General features: G+C 60.1%; 1 protein-coding gene and 1 long non-coding RNA gene across 7 annotated transcripts; one reads left to right on the plus strand and one right to left on the minus strand.

Moving 5' to 3' along the window:
* The first annotated feature begins 2662 nt into the window (after window positions 1-2662).
* Window positions 2663-9293, plus strand: LOC144372378 (uncharacterized). 5 transcript variants are annotated; one of them, XR_013432409.1, is made up of 4 exons: window positions 2663-2812; window positions 2896-3487; window positions 3840-3968; window positions 6672-9293. It is a non-coding gene; the product is annotated as an uncharacterized LOC144372378 (long non-coding RNA). The 5 variants fall into 5 exon arrangements; XR_013432412.1 differs by having other exon boundaries at window positions 2896-3333; XR_013432413.1 differs by lacking the exon at window positions 2896-3487 and having other exon boundaries at window positions 2690-2812.
* A 1904-nt stretch (window positions 9294-11197) lies between these two features.
* LOC144372377 (uncharacterized) lies at window positions 11198-24403 on the minus strand. Of its 2 annotated transcripts, XM_078035779.1 has the most exons (6): window positions 23504-24403; window positions 21990-22153; window positions 21338-21443; window positions 20101-20237; window positions 18752-19028; window positions 11198-17519 (listed from the first exon to the last, which is right to left on the minus strand). In XM_078035779.1, exons 1-5 carry the CDS (start codon window positions 23579-23581, stop codon window positions 19007-19009), a joined length of 507 nt encoding a protein of 168 aa, XP_077891905.1. In that variant the 5' UTR covers window positions 23582-24403; the 3' UTR covers window positions 11198-17519; window positions 18752-19006. The 2 variants fall into 2 exon arrangements, with proteins under 2 accessions (XP_077891905.1, XP_077891906.1); XM_078035780.1 differs by lacking the exons at window positions 18752-19028; window positions 20101-20237.
* Between the last annotated feature and the right edge of the window lie 28 nt (window positions 24404-24431).

Genomic DNA, 24431 nt, shown 5'->3' on the forward strand with positions numbered 1-24431 from the left:
GCTTTGGGGAATGATGACATCGTGAGGGTTCTAACATCATCAATGAATCGACCCATTGATGGACCCATAACCTGATGGGATACAGGGAGGTGACGGAAGCTACAGGAGGTGGGGCTCAGTGGAGGGGAGAGAGTCCTGGGGACTGTGCCCTTGGGAACCACACTTTGTCCCTGGACACTCCCTTAATCTCTTTCTTTTCCTCTCTGTTTCCTAGCTGCCGGGAGGTGAGCTCATCTCTTCTGCTGCACACTCCCCACCATGAAGTGCCACTTCCCCAAAGGCCCGCAGCATGGAGCCAAGTGTGGGCTGAGACCTCTGGAGCTGTGAGCCAACAAACCTTTCTCCTTTAAGTTGGTTTTCTCCCATATTTTTGTCACAGTCATGGAAATGTGATGGCACACTCAGCAAGTTATTTTGTAGTCATCAACACACTGATCCTAGAGTTTAGCTGGAGAGGCAAAAGGGACACAGTCTGAGGACTGTCCATACCTAGCTCCAAGGTTGACCATAAAGCTACAAGACGGTGTGGGATTGGAAAAACAAAAGACAAATGAGAAATGGAACAGAATAGAGAGTCCACAGTGGACCCCCCATAGATACAGTTAGCTCATCTTTGACAAAAGGGTAGAGTTGAAATAGGAGCAAAGATTGTCTTTTCAAAATGGTGCTGGCACAGCTGGATGTGAACACAGACCTTCCCCCCACAGAAATCAACCCCAAATGGATCAGGGGTCGAGGTGTGCAATGTAAAACTACAGAATTCCCCGCAGATAACAGGAGGAGACCCAGGTGACTTGGGTCTGGTGGTAACTTTTTAAACAGCAATATCGAAGGTACGATCCATGGAAGAGAGAACCGATAAGCTGACTTCATCAAGATTAAAAACCTGTGCAAGATTAAAAACATGTCAAAAAACGAGAAAACCATCTATAGACCGGGAGAAAATGTTTGCAAAAAAATGCATCTGATAAAAGACCGTTACCCACGTCGTGCCCAGGACTCTAATTCAGCAGTAAGAAAATGAGGAGAGAACACGAAAACCTCACAACGCCTCGCCAGACATGCAGGGCACCAGGGAAGTGCCGATGCGATGCCAGCACAGCCCCATCAGGGCGACCAGATCCAAGACACCGCCGCTCCAGGGCCAGCAAGGATGTGGAGCGGCAGGACCCTCACGCACTGCAGGAGAGAGTGGGAAAGGGGCGGACCCTTGCGTCAGCAGGTACCAATCACAAGGCCAGGAGCAGGGCCTGGGAGGCTCACCCTCTGCTCATCTCAGGCTGGGCCAGTGGACCTGGGTTCCTGGGTCATGGCTGAGCCCAGCTACGCAGACCCTGTGCCCAGGCCTGCGGGAGGGGAATGAGAACCCACTGAGGGATGAGAACCCTCCCAAGGGCGTACGTGGTCTGTGAGTGAACAGCTGCAGCAGTGATCTGTACCCGGGAGCCCCTTTCAGCCTCTGTGCTTGGGGTGTGGAGACGGTGGCTGGACGTCTCACCAGGGAGCTCCCGTCGGTAGCACCGCTAAAGACCGTCACTGGGTCTAGACGTTGGGCAGCGTATCATCAGCGTTTGTTGCTATAACTAAATACTTGAGGCGGGCTGCTGATAAAAGGAGATTGTTCAGCTCACAGTTTGGGAGGTTCAAATGGGGTTCCTGCGTGGGCCCAGCTCTGGGAGGGCCTTCTTGGCTGTGCCACCTCTCGGCAATGGCAATGGCGGAGCCATCACATCTGGAAATGGGAGGCCTGGGAGGCTGGGTAGGGCCAGGCACAGGCTTCTACCAGTAACCTGGTCTCGCAAGGGTTGGGCACACCACAGCGACCTGAGGACCCCCCACCAGTTCCACATCCACCCGGGGGGGCCACCCCATCCAACCCCAGCAGGCAGGTTTCACAGGTGACGATACGGGAAGAGCAGACCAGGAGAACAGCAGTGGGCGCGGTGTGAGGGCCGCTACGGCCCCTCAGCATGTGCAGCCCTGACCCCACGCAGGGGTGAAGCAGGTGGGGCTTCGGGGGTGGCTCACGAGTCTCACAGGAGGGCTCAGCACCCTGATAAAAGAGGCCCGAGAGACCCTCGTCCTTGCACCATGTGAGGAGGCAGCGGGAGCCGGAGGAAGAAGAAAGGGGGCCGCTTGCATGTGGGGTGGATGCGGAGGGCCCCGTGGGGAAAGCCAGGAGGTGCCGGAGGGGAAAGAGGGAGCCCTGGGGTGCAGGGCCCCTGCACAGGCCACACGGTGTCCAGAGGCAAGACTGGGTGCCAGGGCAGGGGAGCCAAGGCAGCTGGACTGGGGGAAGTGGTCACCCTGCTGCTGAGCTGCCCTCTGGAAAGCAGGACCACCTTATTGTGCTTTGGGTCTTCAACCCTCTCGGCTGATGGACTGACGACGGCTGTGCACGGTTGACAAGGAGAGGCCTGGCTCTCAGGAGCTGAGGTGGCTCCCTGTCTCCGTGGGACCTGGATTCTCGACACTTTCACGGGAGTAGAAGATGCCGGCCCGAGATGTTCCGAGGCAGTGGGCCATCCCCCACCGTGAGCCTCCTCTGCGGGTCCGTGGAGGGCACCCACCCTCGGTCTCCGTTGTCCTGACAAAAGCAGGGCTTGCCTTGCCCCAGGCCCCGGGGCCAGCGCAGGGCATGTGGCAGGCAGCCCGCAGCCCCCACCCCTGCACCCGGGCACCTGGCGCTCCCTCCTTCCCTGTGCAGCGGCGGATGATACTTGACTAGTTGCCAAACATTCTATTTTGGTCTCTGAGCTCATGTGACTGAGCCGTGACAAGGAGGCCGTCTTTCACACCAGCCGAGTCACGGGTAAGGCTCTGATGTGGGTATTTTTGGTGTGGGTCAGAACTGTGCTGTTTCTAAATGATCTCTTTCTCCTCCCCTAAAACCAGCAGGAGGCCCGGAGGGGAGGCAGCTGAACTTCGGAAAGGGGGTCACAGAGGAGCCTGAGGCAGGGTCTGGGGGCCCCCTGCAGGGTCGGGGCGTCCCGGCTTCCCTCCAGCCCTCCTCCAACACGGGCTCCCCACACACTGACTTTGTGAGCTAAGCGTTCCTCATGCCGCAGTCCCTGGTCTTCTAAGTGACATTGATTGAGAAACCTGAATGGGCGGCGGTGTTTATGAAGGACACTCAGCACTGACCAGGCACTGAGGTTGGGGCTTGCATATTGAGGAGGAGCATCCTGGATAATTAACCTCTGAGGCCTGGGGACCCCAAAATAGTCGGCAGGGAGGCCTCCAGGAAGAGCAGCGAAGTCAATGCGGTCAATTATTTGTCATTTACAATTTAAATAAACCCCGTGATCCCATTAACATCTCAGTCAGAATCGGGTAAGCCGCTGTGTGAGGTGTGAGGTGTGCAGTTGTTTTTCTGGGACCAGGCCAGCTCCTTCCTGGACTTCACCCGGAAGGACTGGGAGGACTGGGGCTTCTCAGCTGTGGGCTGTGTCCGGAGTGGACTGGACCCGGGAAAGGAATCCAGGAAGTTAGGGTGGAGCGGAGGGTGCCAGGGGGTGCAGACAGGGAGGAGGCGGCTCAGGGGGGCAGCTGCAGGGCAGGTGGGGCAGCAGGTGAGGAGGAGGGTGTTAGAGGACCCCCCTCCCCCCAGCCGGCCAAGCACAGGCCCCAGCAGGAGCGCGTAGGACTCTCCTTTTACCACAGTCCAACCTCCACCTTCTGTCACCTGCCTGGAGTAAGGTGATGAGCCCTGAAGGTGCACTTTGGGCAGGGCGTGGTGAGAGAGGAGTGGCCCCTCATGGGCCACTGATCGGCTTGGGCTGTCCAGGGAAAACTTTCTGAAAAGTCTCATGTGCTTTTTTTTTCATTTTTTTTTTCAGTATTATTTTCAAAGGACCAGCTGGCAGTTGACAGCTATTGAAAGGAGAAAAGATGATTGCCAAATCAAAGTGGGACGCCAGCCGTGTGCTGTGGGGACCGGAAGAAGGAATCGGAGCCTTTCCACCTCTGTGAGTTGGGATTCCACCCCTCTGTGTGTGTGCATATGGGCGTGTGCATCTGTGTGTGTACGTGTGGGTGTGTGCGTGTGCTCTGGGGACCCACAGCCTCAGGGGTCGAGGAAGGCCTGTTCACACAGAGAGGCTGCTGAGAGGGGCCCCCGCATGGACCCCCTGGGTGGTTTGCACCCCGAGAGGAAAGCCCTGGACAGTGTTTGTAAGCGCTGATGGGGCCACCCACTGTGCCTCCTGCCCCACCGCCTCTTGGCTGAGCATGTGAGGTCTCAGCTCCATCTGTGGCATCTCCTGACCTCACGTCCAGCTTAGCAGCAGCCTGTGCTCCAGGCAGACCCTCACCCAGCCCGACCTCAAGAGCTTGATAAGCTCTCTATTATTGGACTTCCGGAGCTCTCTTCTGGTGGAGAGGGAAGAGAGAGGCTTACCCCACACAGGGGCCTCTGCTCCCCAACACCTGGGCTGTATTTCTCCCAGGAGGGCTGTGGGACCAGAAGACACCCCTTCAAGTCCACCAAGAGTTGGCAAGAAAGACCCTTGATCACCAAGGGACATAGGGGACTCCCCTCCAGGCTCCCCTGGCCTTCCATCAGGAGTCTGACCTCTTTGTCAGGAGTCAGGACTTTTCCAAAGCCTTGCTCTCGTTCTCCATGGTGAGAGTCAGAGATGGCCCAGTAGCTTGGTGCTGACACCCAGGTGTCCCCAGGAGAGTCCTTCCCGGCCTGCCTCCGGGTCACACAGCATGGGCCAGCTCTGATGGTGCTGGATCTTCCACCTGGGGATGCCCTTGGGTAGCTGGAGATGACCGTGGACTCCCTGGATGGCTACCCAGGAGGGCTACCCCATGCACACTCACAGAATTCTGCAGCTAAGTCAGTGGCACCGTTGGGCCATCCAGGGCTGGGCTGCCCAGTGGAACTTCCTGTGGTGTGGAACCACCTAGGTGGCCACTGTCCAACATGGCGGCACCAGCCACACATGGTTGTGAACACTTGAAGTACAGCCAGTGCAGGTGACCAAAGGCACCCCAAGAAGTCCACTTGGGGAGTCACAGCACATCTGTTAGGACCACAGCATCACGGAGCCTTGTGGCTCCCGGGTGCAGGACACACCCTCTTGTGAGGATTTGTTAGACAACCACCCCCCAGAGAGGGCCAAGCACAGGCCCCAGCAGGAGCGCTGGCGACTCTCCTCTTTCCACAGTCTGTCACCTGCCTGGAGTGAGGTGCTGAGCCCCCTGAAGGCACACTTCGGGAAGGGGGTGGTGAGAGAGGAGTGGCCCTCATGGGCCCACGGGGAGCCCTCGGCTCTAGCTGACCACACAGCTGGAGAGGGGTGGGCTTGGGGGCAGCAGGTATAGCATGGAATGTTCTAGACGAGCTTTGGTCATGAGGAGAAGGAGGCCAGAAGGAGAAAGCAGTCAGGGCGGGTCCCAGGCCGGGGCAGCTGGCACTGGGAGGTGATGGGGAAGGCCACCACCCTCTCCTCCTCCTCCCAGGCACCCACCTGCAGCCCCAGAGCCACCAGATCACGTGGCCTTTCCAGCGTCGGCAGGGGATGGCCTCTTCTGAAGCCAGTCGACTGCCCAGCCTTGCTGTTGGCACTGAGTTCCAGGCTGTACCGGTGACCTGCCGAGCCCAGGTGCAAAGCCATGACCAGCTGGTGGCTCCAGGTGGCCTGCTGGTGGCCGGGCAGAAGGGGCTTCTAGCTGGGGGAGCGAGGAAGCCAAAGCCAACCCCAGCCTTCTCAGAGGCAGGTCCACTTGGAGAGGCCAGGAGCGGCCCCCAGCCCCAGTGAAGGGGAGCACCGCAGACTGGAGCAGGTGGCTTGTGGGCAGCTTGACTCGCGTGGTCAACACAGCAAGCCCACGAGGACAAGGACACCAAGGCCCAGGAGGCTCAAGGGAAGGTGGGGCTCACAGCCTCACTCCTGGGACAGAGGATCCAGGCTCCGACCAGGCTCCAGCCCACACAGCCAGTGACCCAGGCGAGTCCCTAACCTCACCGTGCCTCAGTTTCCACGGCTGTAAATTGCTCAAGCCTGGGCCTCGTCAGACCCTGGGGATGGCCCTCCTGGGCCGGACCAGCCTTCCCGGGTCAGTCTAAGCACAGGCGCTCAGGCGGCTGCTCCACAGCACAGCAAGGAAGATCCGCTGCCCAAGGGCCTTGACCCAGAGGGGGCTGTCCCTCCTCTATCCCCAAGGGCAGGGTCGAGGCCAAGGGGCTGGGCACGGGGCTTCCAGCCTCCTGTTTGAGGTCACCAGCTGAGTCAGTGGGTGTTCACCAACTTCATCTGGACCCCAGGTGACATCCTTGTTCAGAGAAGAAAAGCCAGGAGCCATGAGGGAGGGGGGACCCCCCTCCAGGCCAGAACCCCGGTGCTCTCAGGGGACAAAGCCAAAACGCATCCAGGAGAGCCCTGCCTGCCAACCAGAAGGCCCAGGGGACTGTCCACGGGAGTCCTGGCTTCTCCGAGTGGAAGGGGGTTCTCCCTACAGGGGCGTGGGGCAAAGTGCCTGCTGTCCTCTCCCACTGCTTGTTCAAGTCCTGGGGCCTGGTGACCAGGGCGAGCCATCACGTCAGTTGGAGTTCTTCCTGGGATCTGGCCTGTGGTAGGGACTGAGCTGCATTCCCCCAAAGTCCACCATTGACGTCCTCGCCCGCCCTTGCCGCCTCTGAATGTTCCTCTGTTTGGAAATAGGGTCCTCACAGATGTCACTGACCAGGACAAGGTCACAGAGGAGTGATGCAGACTTCCTTCCTCAAAGGCTCACGGAACACAGCCTGTCACCCAGGAGAAGCCGGGGGAAGACCAAGGCGAGGCCAGGCCGCTTGTCCCTCCAGCCAGGCATCCTGGGGACTGCAGCCAACCGCCAGAAGCTGGGAGAGAAGCCGGGACGCGCTCTCCTCCCACCGAGGGAACGCGCCCTGCCGACACCTCCGCTCACACCTCTGCCCTCCAGACGGTGAGAGCAGACGCTGCCTGTGAGCCACCATCTGGCATGGAGCAGGCACAGCTTCCTGCAGCTCAGGCAGAGCCAAAGCTCCAGGGCCTGGGGGCCGCCAGGGACAGTTGTGCAGCTCAAGCTGGAGCACTGAGCAGCCAGCTGTGCTGAGGGGGAGCCCGGGCACCCTGGTGGCCCCCAAATCCTGTCCCCTTCCCCACAGCTCCAGGGACCAGCCCTGCCCTCCCCTGGACTCCCTCATGTCCGGCCAGCTCCCTTCTCCATCTGCTGGGCGTGGGCACCCTCTGAGGGTGGAAGTGGCAGGGGACAGCAGGAGCTCACTGTGGGAGCGTTTTGATGAGGCTCGTCTTCAGCGGTGGACTCCTGAAGGCCAGGGCAGGCTCCCAGAGCTGAGCACTTTCCCGGGGTTTCTGGCCCCAGGCAGCCCCCGAGACGTCCACCAGGGCAGACACACTGCCGTGTCCTGTCCCCAGGCCACTCCCGTTTCCTCCTGGGCAGAAGCTCTGCAGCTAGGGCACAGGACTGCGCCCCGGTGGAATGGACGTGGACCCAGGTCTGCCTGGGAACACCACAGGTGGCCTCTGTCCCTGGATGGTGACATTCCTGCTGTGCAGTTGGTGGAAGAAGGAAAATGGAAGCCTGCGGGCCTTAGACCACACGATGGTGATGCTGAAACGGCAGACCCTGGACCCGGCCTTGACTGCTGGCTCCTGGGACGTGACGCGCCTGTCCTGGGTGCTCCCCCAGTGGGTCTCCCTGAGGAGTGAGAGCCTCCCAGCCTCCAGGTGCCCAAAGGGGACAGGCCTGCCCTGAGGGAGCTGCTGGGACGCTCTCCGTGGTCCTGACCTACGGGCAAGGGAGAGCCCACAGCAGACCCTAAGGAGGGGCAGGAGGAAAACAGGAAGTCACCTCCCTCTTCACCCCGAGTCCTGTTCTGCAGCTCCCCACCCCAAGCCTGGCCCGGCAGTTCTGGGGAACCTGGCCCCCGGGGTGCAGAGCCCACCACTCCACCTCGCAACCCTGGAGTGAGTCTGTTAGAACTCTCAGCCACACAGAAGTGACACTGAGGTGGTGACCGTGCCTGCTAAGTCATCTTTCTTGGTCACCTAGGAGCAGCCTGAGCCATGGCTTCCCCCTCTGGCTGGGGAGGCTCCTGGTCTTCCATGGTGGGGAGATGGACCATAGTGCTGCCCAGCAGGGACACCTCAGGGGTCCAGCTCTTGGTGCCAGCAGGACCTGGGAGTCACCTGAAGGGTGGGAGGTTTTCAGAAGACACACACCCGCTCCTTCACCCCTGTAGGGATGCCCCGGCAAACACGGCAGAGTGGGTGGCTTAGGTGACAGAAGGTATTGTCCCACGGCTCTGGAGACAAGGAGTCCAAGACAAAGGGCCAGCAGGCAACAGCTCTAGGGATCGTCTGACCCAGGCCCCTCCCCATCTCCTGGTGGTGACTGGTGATTTGGTAGCAGAACCCTCACCCCCACCTCTGCCCGTGGCTTCACACAGCCTGGTCCCTGCGTGGGTCTGGGTCCAAATTCCCCTTTTCATAAGGACAGTCACATGGGATGAAGGCCCACCCTGATGACTTCAATTCAGCTTGACTTCCTCTCCAGGGAAGGTTATGGGGGGTCAGGAACAACCTGTCTTACTGGGGACACCCTCCCACCCACCCCCAACTTAGGAACAAGTGGATGGTTTGGCAGGAAAATACGAGTCAGAGAGAAAGAACAGAACGGGAGCCCTGGCAGCTGGGGGGGTCCACCAGGATCCTGACTTAGAGCCACAGCCAAGGTGGGGCCCGCGTTGAACACGCCCCCAGGCCCCCGGGTAACCCAGAGCCTGATGGCCTCACTGGTGGTCAGGCAGGTGCAGGGACAGCAGCCACCCGGCCCTCGGAGAATCCCTGACCCTGGGGCTCCTGCTGGCAGCCCTCAAGACCCACCTGCCCCTCCTCCATTCGCTCCTCCCCCCCAGCCCCCAGCCGCCCAGCAAGGCCGGGACAGGGAGGGGCGCCTCAGCTCGGAGAGGAGCCTGGTCCCCCCACCCCCCACACATCTGAGCACAGCACCATAAATTGGGAGCCCATGACAGATGGGTAAAGCCGTGCAGCTCAAAATAAATGACACCATAATGTCTGTTCAGAGACTGAGTGACAGAAACGTGCTCTCAAGTCCCCCGCGGGGCCCTGCCTCCTGCCCACTGGCCTTGACCCCCACCTACCGACCAGCGTGCCTGAGTAGGCACCTGCTGAATACTGTTGGACGACACAGGCGGATCAGAGGCCAGTCTGGCCTTGAAATTAAACATTCTTTTCTTATGTTTCATAATTAAAACGTTTTTGGTTTTATGAACCTGAGTATGAATGGTAACAAGTGTGTGAATAAATTTTTTAAAATGAATTCTGTGAAGAGGCATCTCAAGGGACTGAGGCCAGCTGCGCAGTCTGAGGGAAGAGTCCTCCGTGGCCACCTTGCTTCACAGGCCAGCTACAAAGCAGGGGTCCCTGGGCACCCTCACTGCAGACCCCTGGCTGAAGATGTGAAAGTGTCCCCAAAAGTACTATCATGTAACTCCCCAGAACACTCAAAGCACAGGACAGCAACGCCTGCATTTAGGGTTTTGTGACAGCAAAAAATACCGTCTAGAAGCACTTGGGGGAGAGGTGGTGGAGAGGGAGGGTGGGAGAGTGCCCAGTGCGAAGCCCTGTGTCCCCCGGCCTTCTCGCCCCAGTACCAAGGTGTGACCCTCCACACCAGTGCCACCCATCGGGGAAGCCTGCCTGAGCATCACAGAGTTCCCGAGCACTCAATGGGCTGGTCACCAGCCACGTGGCCACTCTGACTCCTGTCGTTCCCCTCCAGGAAGTCAGCTGAAGCCCCTGTCCCCTACCCCCAGCCTCCATCCTGGTCTTTCTGGCCTGACCAGCGGCCTTCCTGAGTCTTTTCATCAGCATGGAGTAGCCAGGGGCCTGCCACAGGTCAGGCTGTCAGCACAGGACATGACAAGGGGCCGAGGCCACTTCCCAGGACTAGGACAACGGGCAGACCTGTGTTCAGGTGGGTTGCAGTCTTCGCGACACTGTGACCTCAGCTTGCGATCCCCGTGTGAAGGGTGCGTGTGTTCTGGACACCTAAGGAGACACGTGGGAGAATTTGTGGCAGAGTTATTGGACATCATGGAGGTGTGGACATGGGTGACCACACACCGCTGCCTGAGACATTCTGTCTCCAATAGTCTCCTTCGACAGAGAGCTACCCCTGCAGCATCGGGCCTCTCAGTCCCAGTGAGTGGCAGCTGCAGGCTGCAGGGAGGGGCGAGCCTCATGACGACCCCTTCCCTTCAGAATCCAGGGTCGGTTATCAAACATTGCTCCCAATGAGAGCTCCTCCTCCCCAGCCTTGTGCAGGAACCTGAAGACTCGCAAATCCATTTTTAAATATTCAAAAGGCGCTGTTATCTAGCTAAGTAGATGGGCTGAAGCGCCAGGAGCCATTGCTGAACAATCAAAACTCGCTCAGCGGGGGTTACAGGTTGAATTGTGCCCCCCCCCAATTCTTAGGCTGAGTTCCCGACCCCCAGGCCCTGCTGGGTGTAGGGTCGTGTAGAGGAGATTAGTTTAGGCAAGGTCATGTGGACTAGGGTGGCCCCCACCAGTCCGCCTGGAGCCCTTATCAGAAGAGAAGACCAGGACCCAGGCTCACGGAGGGACGGCCCTGGGGTTCAGGGTGAGCCCCTGTCTGTGGCTGAGGAGAGAGGCCCAGGGATGAAGCACCCCCCACATTCTGGACTTGGCCTCCAGGTGGTAGGAAGCAAACGGTACTGCCCAGGCCGCCCCCCAGTGTGCCAGGGCAGCGGGGTCAGGGGCACTGGCCTCGGGTGGAGGGAAAACACGTCCCACAAACACACCGCACCCTGTTGGCACGAACCTGGCTTCTCCCAGAGAGATTGGCAGAAAGAGCACTGAGCCCCCATCCAGGGTGAGCCCCCAGAGGCCCTGGCCCGACCCTCTCTGCTCCACCTGTTGATTTAGGAGATGGGGCATCACTCACCCGAGTTCTGCCCGCAGCCTCATCTTGGCATTTTGACCAATGCCAACTCCGGGGTGTACCTGGGCAGCCCACCCCACCCCAAGTCCTAGAGGCCATGATGAAATCACTACACCCAGCCCAGGGACCACCCAGAGAAGAGGGTTCTGAAAAGTGGGAAAAGAGAGGAATTGACCATCCGTCACTTGGAGAATCAGGCACCGAGGCGATCGCGTCCATTCCAAGGATCATTGTTTCAACTGACCGTGTGTTTCCAGCCCTCAAACAGGGAGGCTGGAGAGGCCAGCAGGGAGACCGGGCAGCCCGACCTGATGGGTGGCACCCCACAGTGTCTCTGACTACAGAAGCAGCGCGCAGGCTCACAGGAGACGGGCGGGTGCTGGGAAGTCCATCCACCCTCACGGAGATGAGCTTAGGGCACTAGTGCAGGATGGTGAGCTAGACGTGCTGTGGGGAGGTCTCTCTGCCAGGAAGAGGAGGAAGGAGCCGGTTGACGGAATCAGCTTCTCACTTCTGCCCTTGGTTTAAGGGACGCTGCTCTGACCCTGTTCCCACCCAAAGTTTGCCTCTAGGTTCATGTCAGCGGGAGAGATCCCCAGAAGGGGAGTCACCAATCTCAGGCCAGTCGCTCAGCGGGAAGACTGCCCTGCTCCCGGAGAGCAGCAGTGCCCAGGAGGGCCCCCCACTGACCCAGGCTAGAGCAAGGTAACAGTAGACCGGAGAGTTTCCCACTCGTCTCTGAAAGTAGTCACACCTGGGCGGCTGCCAAGGGCTGGAGCTGGGGATCGGCTCAGGACGCCTCCAGTCCTCGTCTGCACCTCTGGAGGTCATCTGAAGGGTCTGTGCACTTGACAGCCCATTCACTGGCCTGTGCTGGCCCTTCAGCTGCAGCCTGGTCAGTGCCCACCTGGACCCAGCCCTGGGAAGAGACCCCTCGGCCCCCGTGCTGTCCAGAGCTGTGCGTAAGCGCGATCCGGGCGAACAGAAACGCGTTTCCTCTCTCCACTGGCTCCTCTTCTCTTTGCCAGGAGACAGACTTTGCTCTCCGCAGGCAAATGCATTTGGCTCCTGAGTAAAGACGGGAGATTCCAGGTGTTTCCAGGCATGCGGGCACCCCCGACAATGGCCCCATTCGCTGCCGTTGCGACCTCTTGCCTGGCTTCACGTCCTTGGTCACACATGGTGGGGATCGAGTCTCTCTGCTCTTTGTCCAACAGCAGGGCTCTGCTGAGCTTCCAGAAACCAACCCTGGTTGTGAGACTCAAAAGAGGCTGGGCACAGGGGACAGTCAGCCTGGCCAGAGCTCCAGGTGCTTTCAAAGGAGCAGGTTTTCCTCCAGGAGGCCACCGTCCATTAGAAGGAAAGATGGGCAGGTGTCATTCATATAGCCAGGGGCACGGCCAGCTCAGTGGTCTCCTGGGGCAGCCTCCAGGGACACCACTATGTCTACACGGTTTCTCATGCCCATGATTTTGGGCCAGGATAAAACACAGTGTCTGAGGCAGACCTGGGCCTTGTGTGACCTGGATTTATGTTCCAGCCCTGCCACTTGCTGCAGTGTGACTTCACGGTGTCCTTGAGCATATGAACTCACAGCTTCCCATCAGGTTGAGGGACAAATGAGACGCATAGCCCACAGATGTCTCCAGTGGCCCCGCCACACACAGCCCTTGGTCCACCAGATCCCACTCACTGAGGACCTCACCCACTGGGGACCTCCTCTGGACTGGGCCCTGTTCTAGGTGCTGTGGTCACTGCAGTGAATAAGAGACCAACATCCCTCCAGCAGTGGTCAGCAGCACCCATCATTCCTCAGGTCAAAGGCCTGAGGATCATCTGCTGTCCCTTCGTCCTGGCACCAGGGCTGACTAGTCATTTGGGGAACATTAGGTAAGACCTACAGACAATTTTTGTTGTCATAACTGGGGAGGAAAGGATGCTACTGGTTGGGAAAGGGTAGATGCCAGGGTTTCTAGACAGCCCACAGGGCACAGGACAGACCCCCACGACAGAGATCCAGCCCTGAGTGTGGACAGTGCCGAGGCTGAGAGCCCTGCCTACTCCAGACCATCAACACAACCACAGGTCACCTCCAGCATGTACCCCAGCCCCACAACTCATCCCCAAACCATAGTCACCACCATCATTACTGTCACCACCATCACTATCACCATTGTCATCATCACCAACATCACTGTCACCACCATCATCATTACCACCACCACCATCATCATCACTGTCACCACCAGCATCACCATCATCATCTTATCACCTAAACATCACCGCCATCATCACTGTCAGCATCGTCATCATCACCATCATCATCACCATCACCACCATCATCATCACTGTCATCATCAGCATCACCATCACTATCATCACCATCATTGCCATCAATGTCACCACCATCATCACTGTCACCACCATCATCATCACCACCATCACCACAACCATCATTACCACTACCACCATCATCATTACTGTCACCACCAGCATCACCATCATCACCATTATCACCATAAACATCACCGCCATCATCAGTGTCACCACCGTCATCATCACCATCACCACCATCATCATCACTGTCACCACCAGCATCACCATCATCACCTTACCACCATAAACATCACCGCCATCATCACTATCACCATCACCACCATCACCACCATCATCATCACCACCACCACCAGCATCATCACTGTCACCACCAGCATCACCATCATCACCTTATCACCATAAACATCACCGCCATCATCACTGTCACCATCACCACCATCATCATTACCATCACCACCAGCATCATCACTGTCACCACCAGCATCACCATAAACATCCCACCATCACCACCATGTCTCAAGGGGTGACCCTGCCCCAGACTCTGGGCTGGGTACTGCTTGAGTCAGCTTTTTTGCTGCTGGGACTAGGAGACCCGACCAGCCCAGCTGCAGAGGAGGAACAGTTCATTTGAGGCTCATGGTTTCCGCGACCTCAATCCACGGATAGCAGGCTCCATTCCTCGGGGCTCCAGGTGAGGCTGCACATCATGGCAGAAGAGTGTGGTGGAGAGGAGTGGCTCCCATGGTGACCAGGACACAAGCAGAGAGGAGACCCACTCACCAGATAAAAGTCAGACACCCCCCAGCCACAGCCCAGTGCCCGCCTCCTCCAGCCACACCCGTCAGCCTTCCGCGACCACTCAGCTCATCCCTGTAGGGGATGAGGTCACCGACTGGGGCAAGGCTCCCACAGCCCAGTGATGTCTCCTGAACCTTCTTGCGTTGTGTCACCCGTGAGCTTGGGAGGACACCTCAGATCCAAACCATAACAGGTGCTTTCCACACATCCCCCCATCGCATGTAACTCCCCCACTCCCGGCCACACACACACACACACACACATACACCCACGCACACACGCACACACACGCACACACGCACACACACGCACACACACACACGCACATGCACATAAACATGCACAGGCACGCACACGCACACGCACGCACACACACGCACATGTGCACATGCACACGCACACGCGCACACGCACACACACGCACCCCTCTGTGAGGAGGACATTGCTGCCCTGACTGCACAACCCACGTCCCACCAGCTCTGAGTGAACCTGCCTAAACTCTGCAATAGGCTTCCTGGCCGTCAGAGGACCTGTGGGACCTGAGGGTGAGTCACTGGCCTCCTGTCCCCCAGCTTGCCTCCCTGTACGTGGGGACATAATGGCCATCAGAGGACCCGTGGGACCTGAGGGTGAGTCACTGGCCTCCCTGTCCCCCAGCTTCCCCCCCTGTACGTGGGGACATAATGGCACCAGCTTCGCTGATTCGGAAGGACCCCATGAGTGGGCCCATGAAGCAACTGGAGTAGAACCCGGCAGAGTGAGTCCTGCACACAGGTCAGCCAGGCCCTGGGCTGGTTTTAACGAGGACACTGAGGCCTTCGGGGGTGAGCACCTCCCTCCGGGTCCTCTGGGAAGGGCTCGGCCCCCGCCCACCACTGCACGAGGCGCGGCTGCCCTCAGGACAGGAGACGCTCGTCTTCCGAACGACCAAGACCTGGCTCCCGGCTCTTGTTCCAGGCGACCTCAGAGAGGAGGATGTCCTTCTGGTTTCTGTCCATGCTCTAGAAGTGGCAGACGCCCTACGCGAGGCTCCTGTGATCCCCACAGCTTGACCTTTCGGGAACCCCATCCTCCTCTCCAGCCTGCCGAGGCCATGTCCAGGAAATGTGAGACTTCTCGCCACCCCTCCCCGCCCGCCTCCCGGCCAGTATCCTAATCACCACCCCCCGGCCAGCTTGCTGCTTGCCCAGCGAGTGTGGTCTACGCGGTCTACGAGACCAGCCTTCCAAGAGCAGCCACCGAGGCTCTGGTGGCATTTGCTCCTCTGTAAATCAGCCTGTCTGCAGGCTGGGAAGGGCTCTGAAGTACTTCAGATTAAAGTTCTGATTACAGTGGAGAGGCAGTGCAGCCAGGGCCTGGGCGGCCGAGGGAGACAGAGAGAGAGAAAGCCATTATCCCCCATCGAGGGGATCCCCGGCCCTGAGGAGGGAGGGAGCCCAAAGTCTGTCCTCCACCCTGGAGGCAGGGGCTGGCCTCGGAGGTGCTCAGAAACCTCCGGCACAGAGCCCTGGGAACCGGCTGCAGGGAGACAGACTCCCGCCTCCCACGGCCCTCCCACGGCCCTCCCATCCCCCAGAGCCCAGCAAGGGCCGTCTCACCACGCTGGCCCTGGACCACTCTTCCCTCCTCCCCCACACGCCTGTGGCCCTCAGCTGTGGCAGAGCCGCCCCCTCAGGAACCCTTCCCTGGACGGGGCAGCCAAGCGGCCACCTCTATATGGGCCTTTGTGTCCACTCACATCCTCCCGGGGATCACCCTGCTGGTTCCCTGGGGCATGCCATGCCTGTGTCCTGGACACAGCTCTGGGCATCTGGGGTCCCTGGAACACCCCAAAGAACCCCAGGAGAACAGCTGAGTCCTCGGTGCCTTCAAGCCCAGAGGTGGGGAGGCCAGAGCACTCCCTGGCCCTTTGGAGAAGCCCCAGGGACACAGCCATCCTCGGGGACTAAGCAGGAGGAGGAATGTGATGTCCCAGAATCTCAGGGACAGACGGGTGGGTCCTGCCCACCGCCCAGCTCTCCTCTTTCTCTCCTGCTTTGGGTCCTCCTCGTCCGGCGTGGGGTGATGGCCGCTCCCACCTGGATTCTTGGAATGGTCCCTGGTTTATTCTTAAATTCTTCCACAGGGCAAAGCCAGACACGTTTGCCAAAACTGACCCTGAACCTGGCACCAGCTGGGCAGGGCCTCGTACTGTGGGTCACCCTGTGGGCCGTCCCAGCAGGCCCTGAGTTGAAAACTGCTGGCCACTTGTACCTGGGAGGGGACGGAACCCGCTGGGCCCTCCTCTTATCTGTCTGTGTGCCAGCCCCTGGCCAGCACCTGGCCACACGTCCCAAGGAGAAAGCTGCTAGAACCTCACTTTACAAAGTCCTCAGCCTGAGCCGCACTGGCCAAGCGGCTCTCCTGGCCTGGGCAGGCGCAGATGGTTCCAGAACTCAATTTGCAGAAACCAGACCCTGAAGACCCCAGCTACGTCCAGCGCAGCATCAGCGTGGAGCGGAACCCAGAGCTGGACAGCAACGCCTGCCCTGCCCAGGGCCTCTGTCAACAGGGCGTGTGGCAAGAGGCGTCCCTAGCTGAGGGGAAGCCATGTCCCGTGGAGAACTGGCGTCATCTTCCAGACCTGTCACCTGACGGTGCCATATGGCGGGGGGAGGGGACGCTCCTTCTGCCAGTGGTGCTCCAGGTGACTCCTGTGCTTGGAAAAGATGAGCAGGGCTCCCAGAGTGTCCCAGAAACAGCTGCCCACGCTGGCCAGTAGCCCAGAGACCGCAGATGGCCTCAGCAGCCACTGGAGGTGGGGACAGGGACACGTGGGCCATGGAGCCCCTCTCCCTCACCAAGGGCAGCTTCCGCTGTGTCCTGTCATTCACCTTGAACTAAAGGCCGTGACGGGGGAAGCCCAGAGCGGCCCGTCCTGCATTTCCTGACGTCCTGCGGGCTCCCGGCTGGCTGAGGATGGAACCCTCCCAGGTGTCCCTTTGAGTTTCCAGGGCCACAAAAACCAGTGCCACAGACCAGGGGCTTGACCTCAGGAACTTCTCCTGTCCTAGCCTGGAGGGCAGAGGTCCAAGGCCAAGATGCAGGGGGAGGTCCATCTGGGGCCGTAGTGGCCTGGGCCCTGACAGTGGCCATGGCTGAAGTCCTTCTTCCCCAGTCGTCTGTGTCCAAATGTCCCTTTGTATTGGCACTTGTTCATGTGGGAGGAGGGCCACCCTCACGGGCCTGATGAGTTTCCCACAGAGGGGACTGGCTGACCTCTGTATGGTGTCCCCAGTAGGTCAGAGTCACAGGGACTTCCAGATGCGGAATCCCCGGGGGACACTGTCTCTTAGGGTCTGATCTGGAACCGCTTGGTCCCCAGTGTGGTGCTGCTGGAGGCCAGAACCTTCAGGGGGGACCTGGTGGGAGGAAGGTCACAGGGGTCATGGGGCCCCAGCCTTGGCTAACACCATCCAGCCACAGCACAGCCCGTGGGACGCGCAGTGGATGCCCCCAGAGCAGCTCAGAGGAGGGAGCTATCCCAGGACCTGAAGATCGGGACAGGCCAGCTGATGGGCTGGCGGGAGGGGCCAGGAGATACCCCCATTCCCCAGTGGCCAGGGAGCTGCATTTCAGAGTCCAGAATGCGTCCTGACCAGAGCCGCCCTGGACGGACCTGTGAGGTCAGTTCCCCTCTCAGGGCCACAAGCCACCCTCACGATGCTCACGGGGATCCAGCTTCCGTGACCCGGTGTTTGTCTGTCACACACAGATGCAAAATGAGCCCAGCGGAAAGATCCCCGGTGGTTAGACGGCAGCACCTGACACTGTGCACTCCTTCACTGATCCAAGAAGTATTCTGAGACCCTACTGCGTGCAGCCTAGCTCTGAGGGCTGAGGACGCTCATGATTTTAGGTCCTGGGAGCCCCCGATGTCCAGCACAAACAGCAGAGGCTGCACAGGGACAGCTTTACTTCTGCTGCCCAGGTTGTTTGGCAGCCTTGCTGCATGAAGTCCCAGGGGTGACCCTCCTTGCCTGCTGCTGCTCTGCTCGCCACAGTCTTGTCTCCCAAGAGAGCCCTGTGGTTCAAGATGGCTGCTCTAGCTTGAGCCATTTCAGCTGCATCTAAGCCAGCATGAAGAAGGCACAAAGGAAGAATGTGTGCCTCTCCCTTAGAGTCACTTCCCGGGAGGTTCCACCCACATGCACTAATGTTCCACAGGCTCTAGCACAGCCCTGGGGCCACATCAGCTGCAAGGGGAGCTGGCACCCAAGTCACCCCCTAACTAAGCAAAACCCCACGGGAGCAGGGCCAGCTCACATGGCCAGAGGGCAGCTCTCCACAGCCTGAGAGACACCCAGGCTCACAAGCCCCCACCCATGCTTGTTCCGAAGCATGGCAGGGTCCAAGTCCAGAGCTCACAGTGTCACCGCCCCATGACGAGAAAGGCGGGACAGGCGGTCACCTCCGTTCAGACCTCTCTCCTGTCCCGTCCTGTGATGTTAGGGGCAGCTGAAATGCCTCTCCAGGCCCTCTCCAGAGCCTCCTCTGAAACCTGCCCCTCCCAGCGTCACTCAGGGCTTGTCCTGGCCAAAGCAGCACAGAGCCCCGTCAGCGTCCTGGGGCTGCTGCACCACATCACACCAACCTGTCGCCTTTGGACGGCACAGAGCCCTCCTCTGGTGCCTGGAGGCCGGAAGTCTGAAATCAAGGTGTCACAGGGCCATGCTCCCTCCAGACACTCCAGGGACGCGTCCCCTGCCTCTTCCAGCTCCTGGGGGTCCAGGCCTGGCGTAGCCCGTGGCCACCTCACTCTGTCTCCACCTCCATCTTCTTGGCCTCTCCTCTGTGTCTGTGTCCCTTCTGTCTCTTAAGGACATCCGCCATCCTCTGTGCCCTCTGCTCACTTCCACCCAGACTCGGTTCTGCAGGGGAAGCAGGGGTGGAGACTCGGGGGAGCCGGAGGGACCCCCCACAGCAGGGCACATGGTGGTCTGAGCCGAGAGCAATGGAGAGCTCGCAGGAGCTGGGACACAGCTCTGACGAGGCCAGCCGGGGGCCGGCTAAGGCCCTGACGAACACAGTTATGAGAAAGTTCTAGATGAGCCCGAACTGGGATTAAGCAGGAGGGGTCAGCTTGTCTCTGAGGGGCCCCGGGAGGAGCCACAGCCCATCCAGGCACTGCCCAGAGCCCTTCTCAGCCGTGGCTACCAGCCCAGGTCATGTCCAGGGCCCTGACTCTGATGTGTCCCCATGACCTTGTGGCGTTGGCAGGAAGAGCCCGCACACCTGGTCCAGGTGTGTCTAGAACAGGTGAGGAGAGTCCCGTCACTCGATCCCTGCAGGAGCGCTCTGACCCAGGGCTTGGACAGGGCAGGCCTAGGAGCCTGCATTGCTCCCCCGTCCCTGAGAGAACCAAGCCGCTGGGCCCCAGAACGACACCAGGAGAGGACTGTGGAGGGCAGTGAGCACGCAGAGCCTGCTGGGAAGGTGCTGGGCTCGCCCTCTGGCCCCGGCCCTGGGCCGCAGGGTCGGAGGGCAGCCGGGTTCCAGGGCCCTCCACCGCCCACCCTTGTCCAGCGCCCACCAGAGGCCCCGGGCCTGAGTCTCCTGGGTGGACCTTGCCCTGTCGGTCCTCCAACCCATATGGAGTCGTCCCTCCAGGTTGCCAGGAAGACCCTCAGACTGGAGCAGGGGTGCAGGAACCTCCTCCAAGCCCCGCGGTTGTCCTGGGCAGGCACCTCCCGCCCCGCGTGCTGACTGACGGCCCCATGTGTTTTCTTTACAGTGGGGCCGTGTCCAACCACCAAGTACACAGTGCTATTTCAATGATAATCACAGGCTCCCGAGCCTGCGCAAGCTCCACTATCAGCGGGTGCCTGGGCCACCTGGCAGGGGAGGACGCGGCCCCCCACCTTGGGGCACCTCACAGGGCATCCCTGCAAAACAGACTGTGACTCTGTAGGCCCACCCCATCCTCACGGACAGTCGACTCACAGCCCTGCCTGTGACCCGTGGCAGTGGGGGACTCGCAGCCGACGATCCAACAGCTCCCCGCAGCCTGTGTGCCAAGCCAAGCTGGTGGCCAGGGTGGATGGCCGGGGCCCGCCTGCACCTCCCTGCGTCTCCTCAGCCTCGAAGCAGATGAGAAAACAGCCTGCAGACTGCGCACAGGACCCAGCGAGGTCCAAGGAGACGAAGAGCCTGACAGCAGTACCCAAAGCACAGGGCAGGGTCCTCCGGTGGCTGTGACCAGCCAGGTGGCCCTGTCAGTGCCTGCACTGGACGGGTGGGGGGTCTGAAAACAGCGAAGCTCCGCCCTGCATCCTGGGGGGCCTCTGATGTCCAGGGCCAGCAGGGACGGCTCCCCTGACAGCTCTGGGCAGGACCCTTCCCGCCCTGTCCATGGGCCTCACTGCAGCCCCTGCCCTCGTCTCTATACCGCCTTCTCCCTCTGCGCCCCTTCCTCTCTCTTAAAGGGGCACCAGTCGCTGGATTAGGGCCCCTCTCATCCAGTGTGACCCCCCTTCCTAAGGACGTTTGCAAAGACACAGAGTAGCTAGCAAACTCAGGTGTCCAAGAAACGCCTCCGGAGTCCTCCTCCAGGTCCCGGCAGTGATGCTGGGCAGGCAGAGGTGGTGGCTGCCATGGTGCGTGGAATGGGGCTTTCTGTTACTTGCCAGCCTCCCGGTGTCACCTGGGCGCAGGTTTGAGAGCCTCTATCCAGGCCATCTCAACAGCTCATGGCCAGGTTTCTGACTCCTTTGTCACCTAAAAGCATAGCTCTGCTCTTCCCCTGCTCCATCACTTCCCACAGCTCCCTACTGCCTGTACCAGCCACTAGCATTAGCTCTCCCTGCTTCTCTGGACACCGTCCACTCCCACCAGGTCCAAGCACACCTGTAGCAGCCCAGCTTGGCCTGTGGGGGCGGCTTGTCACTCCCCTTCTCCACCCATTCGTTGGCTTGGTCAGCTGACATTTAGGATGATTCACCACGCATGTCCCAGGTGCTGTTCTAGGTGCTGGACACAGAGTAGCCAGTAAACCATCCCTGCCTCCCTGTCCTTGTGGAGTTCTGGGGAACCACCCACCCCTCCAGACCCACCGCTCTCAGCATCGGCCCCAAGGCCCTGGCCCACACTGGCTGCCCTGCTGAGGCCCACCTCCCCTAATCTGTCCAGCGCCCACACACACCTGGACCCCAGTTCCAGCCAGGGCCTTGGTCCTGCTCACCTCTGACCCCAGGTGCTTAAACTCTCCTGAGACTGGAGGAAGTTGATCAACGTGTCCAAGGGAGCACTTGGTGGCTGGCCCAGACTGTACCCCAGCTGAGGGGGCCCTGGAGAAAGGAACAGGACCCAAAAATGTCATGGACATGGAGAGAGAGGGTGCAACAGACTGAGAGGAGCCTCCTGTGGGAGAGGCCAGGGGCTGGCCGGTCAGCTCCTCCCGAGCCTGACCCAACCTGCTGCAGGGGGCTCCTGTGTGGAGTTCCCAACCTGGCCTCTCGGCCAGCGCTGAGCCGTCCCTCCCCTTCCCTCCCATTCTCTTTCTCCCATTCTCTCCCTCCCTCCCTCCCTCCCCTTCCCTCCCTCCCTCCCTCCCTCCCTCTCCTTCCCTCCCTCCCTCCCTCCCTCCTCATCTCCTTGCTCTCTAGCTGCTCTCTGCTCTCCACACCCCTTGTCCTTCTCAAGAGCTGGCCAAGAGGACCCGAAGGACAGCTAAGTCACCTCCGGGTTCCGTGAGCCCCTCCCTGCTCTGCACACTTGGGTCATTTCTGGGCAGATGAAGTATCCACAAGACTCAGACCCACAGGGAAGAGGCCCAGGGAAGAGGCCCTGCACAGGACAGAGGAGGCAGAGAGCAGAGCGGCGCAGCTCCTCACCAAGAGCAGCAGGGACTGGCCACTGAAGCTGGGCAGGGCAGGAGGACCCTCCAGTGCCTGCAGCGGGAGCTGGCCCTGCACACCTGGACTCCAGACTTCTGGGCCTCTGAAAGAAGAGCCTTCTGTGGTTCAGAGTCCCCTGGTGTGGACGTTGGTTCCAGCAGCTGCAGGACACGAGCAGAATAAACCCTAAAATGCCAATCTCCTCCTGGCCCTTGTGCTCAGGCTCCTCCCGTTTTCATCACACACAAAATAAAGATCAAATCCTCAAGGCGCTGAGTCTCCAGGGCCCTGCGTGGCCGCCGTCCACAGCCCGGTCCCTCTCCCGCTGGCCCCAGCCATGGAGGCAGTGCTGACTCGGCCCCTCTGCTGGATGGCTCTCCCCTCCCCGCTGCCCACAAACTCCCCTTCAACTCTGTCCCTTTCTCTCTAACAGGGTTTCAGCTTGGAAAGACTTAAACACATGAAAGAGAACCCCCTGCCTCAGACCCCGCCCGGGACCCCAGTGCAGCACAGGGAGCCCGGAGGCCCTACGGCCAGCCTCTGCCCCCTCTGCCTCCTTCCTGCCCCTGTTTCCACCTCTCACTCTCCGCCTGCCTCTTCCCTCTGCCCCGTGGGGTGTCAGGAGTACTCAGCAAGTTTCACAAACAGCACCCTATCCTGCGACTACTCAGCAAGCTGCTTTGTTGTCAGGGTCTGACTGTGGCCCATCCACGTTGATAAACGTCCATGGGTCCGTGTGTTTTCCCGGGCGGGCGCTGTCTCTCCTGTCTCTCGTGCCCCTCCCTCTCCTCGCCCAGCCCCCAGCCCCCACCGTCTCCACTCCCCGCCTGCAGTGGTGCAGCCCAGCCTGGCACCCCGGCTCTCCCTAGACGGGGCTGCCAGGCTGCTCTTTGCGGGTCTCTAAGCAGGCGTGTGGATGTGCCTCTGGTCACCGTCCCAGGAGAGAGGCCAAGGGTGGCAGTAAGTGAGCGGTTTCAGTTTTACTGCCCATAATCCAGTTACTCTCCTGGGGGCTGCATCAACTCCACGCTCACAGTGGAGAGTCCGCCCGCCTTCCTGCCTCCGCTCGTCCAGCAAGTGCTTACTTAACTCCTACCAGCAGGAGATGACCCGCAGGTGCTGAGCAGCCCAGCACAGGACAGGCAGAGTGGACACCGGGCTGTCCTCCTGGACCACAGGCCCACAGCTGACCGGTTTGCCCTGGGGAGAGCCAGGCACAGCTCTGTGCCTCAGTGTCCCCATCTAAGGTATTTGATAAATTCTAAAACACACATGTAAGTAGAGATACCTGCACAGGTGTGCGTACACCTGCACAGGTACGAACACAGACGTGGACACTGGAACAGACACACAACCCAAGGAAGGTGCGAACACAGGTGCAGACACAGGTGACCCAGCACAGATACAGACAGCCATGTAGATGTGGGCACACGTGGCCCAGGTGGCCTTGAGCACACACAGGCCCTGTGTGAGTGGCCCCTGTGCCTCGGGTTCCCACCTACAGCACCCACCAGAAGCCCGAGGAGGAGGATCCCGCAAGATGGTGATGCAGGGCACGGGTCAGCGTCAAGGCAGCGCAGGGCCCACATGGCCGTCTCCCCAGGTCTAGGTCCTGCCAGCACAGACCAGCAGGAACTCACCGTGGTCAGCGTGGGCTTATGGCTCCTGGCAACAGAAGGATCACACACCGTGGGGAGCCCTGGGGCACGTCCCTGAGAGTCAGGAGAGCGCCTTCTAGATTTAAGGTCACATTAGGAGATCTGAGGGTTTGGGGGACGCAGGGCTTTGCTCTGGATTGGGTACTGCCGGAGAGTGGGGGTAATTCGGTGTCTGCTGTCTTCATTGTTTGAATGTAGAAGGTTGGGACAGTGGGTGAGGGTGGAGCTTTGATTGGTGAAGAATGTGCTGTCACTCCTACTGGTCAGGCTGGGGCAACTGGTCCTTCTGTGACCTGTGTTCAAAGTGGTCATGGAGTGACCGTATACGCATTAGAGCAGGAGAACTCTGAGGCCCCTCCCTCCCATAGACCCTGCTGCTGTAGTCACTGGGGTCTCTAAAGGGTCCCCCACCCACTAAACAGGCTTCTGACTTGGATCCTTGCTCAGCGACCCTGTGGTCCCAGGGGTGGCTGGCCAGCCTCCCCCCACCAGCCTGCGTGTCCCCCCACGGGGCAGACCCTGTGGTCCCAGGGGTGGCTGGCCAGCCTCCCCCCCACCAGCCTGTGTGTCCCCCCACGGGGCAGACCCTGTGGTCCCAGGGGTGGCTGGCCAGCCTCTCCCTTCCCCAGCCTGTGTGTCTGGTCTTCCCAGAAATCCTCAACGGAGGAGGTTCCCAGCCTCCTCAAAATCCAGAGGACCTGGACTCAGGCAAGAGGGACGGACACTGGGAGGGCCTCCCTCCACTATGTCCACCCCTTGTGACAAACAGAGCAAACCACCA

This window comes from Ictidomys tridecemlineatus, assembly GCF_052094955.1.
Source record: "Ictidomys tridecemlineatus isolate mIctTri1 chromosome 12 unlocalized genomic scaffold, mIctTri1.hap1 SUPER_12_unloc_8, whole genome shotgun sequence".
NCBI classification, from domain to species: Eukaryota; Metazoa; Chordata; class Mammalia; order Rodentia; family Sciuridae; genus Ictidomys; species Ictidomys tridecemlineatus.

What these genes read in the sequence shown, in the direction of transcription:
- LOC144372377 (XM_078035779.1), bottom strand. Translation starts at nt 23,581, where the DNA reads ATGTGGGCCCTGCGCTGCCTTGACGCTGACCCGTGCCCTGCATCACCA. An exon ending in TCCTCCTCCTCGGGCTTCTG is followed by an intron (nt 22,154 to 23,503) that starts GTGGGTGCTGTA and finishes CGTGTCCTGCAG; the next exon opens with CTGCTGGAACCAACGTCCAC. An exon ending in TTAAGCACCTGGGGTCAGAG is followed by an intron (nt 20,238 to 21,337) that starts GTGAGCAGGACC and finishes ATCTGCTTCGAG; the next exon opens with GCTGAGGAGACGCAGGGAGG.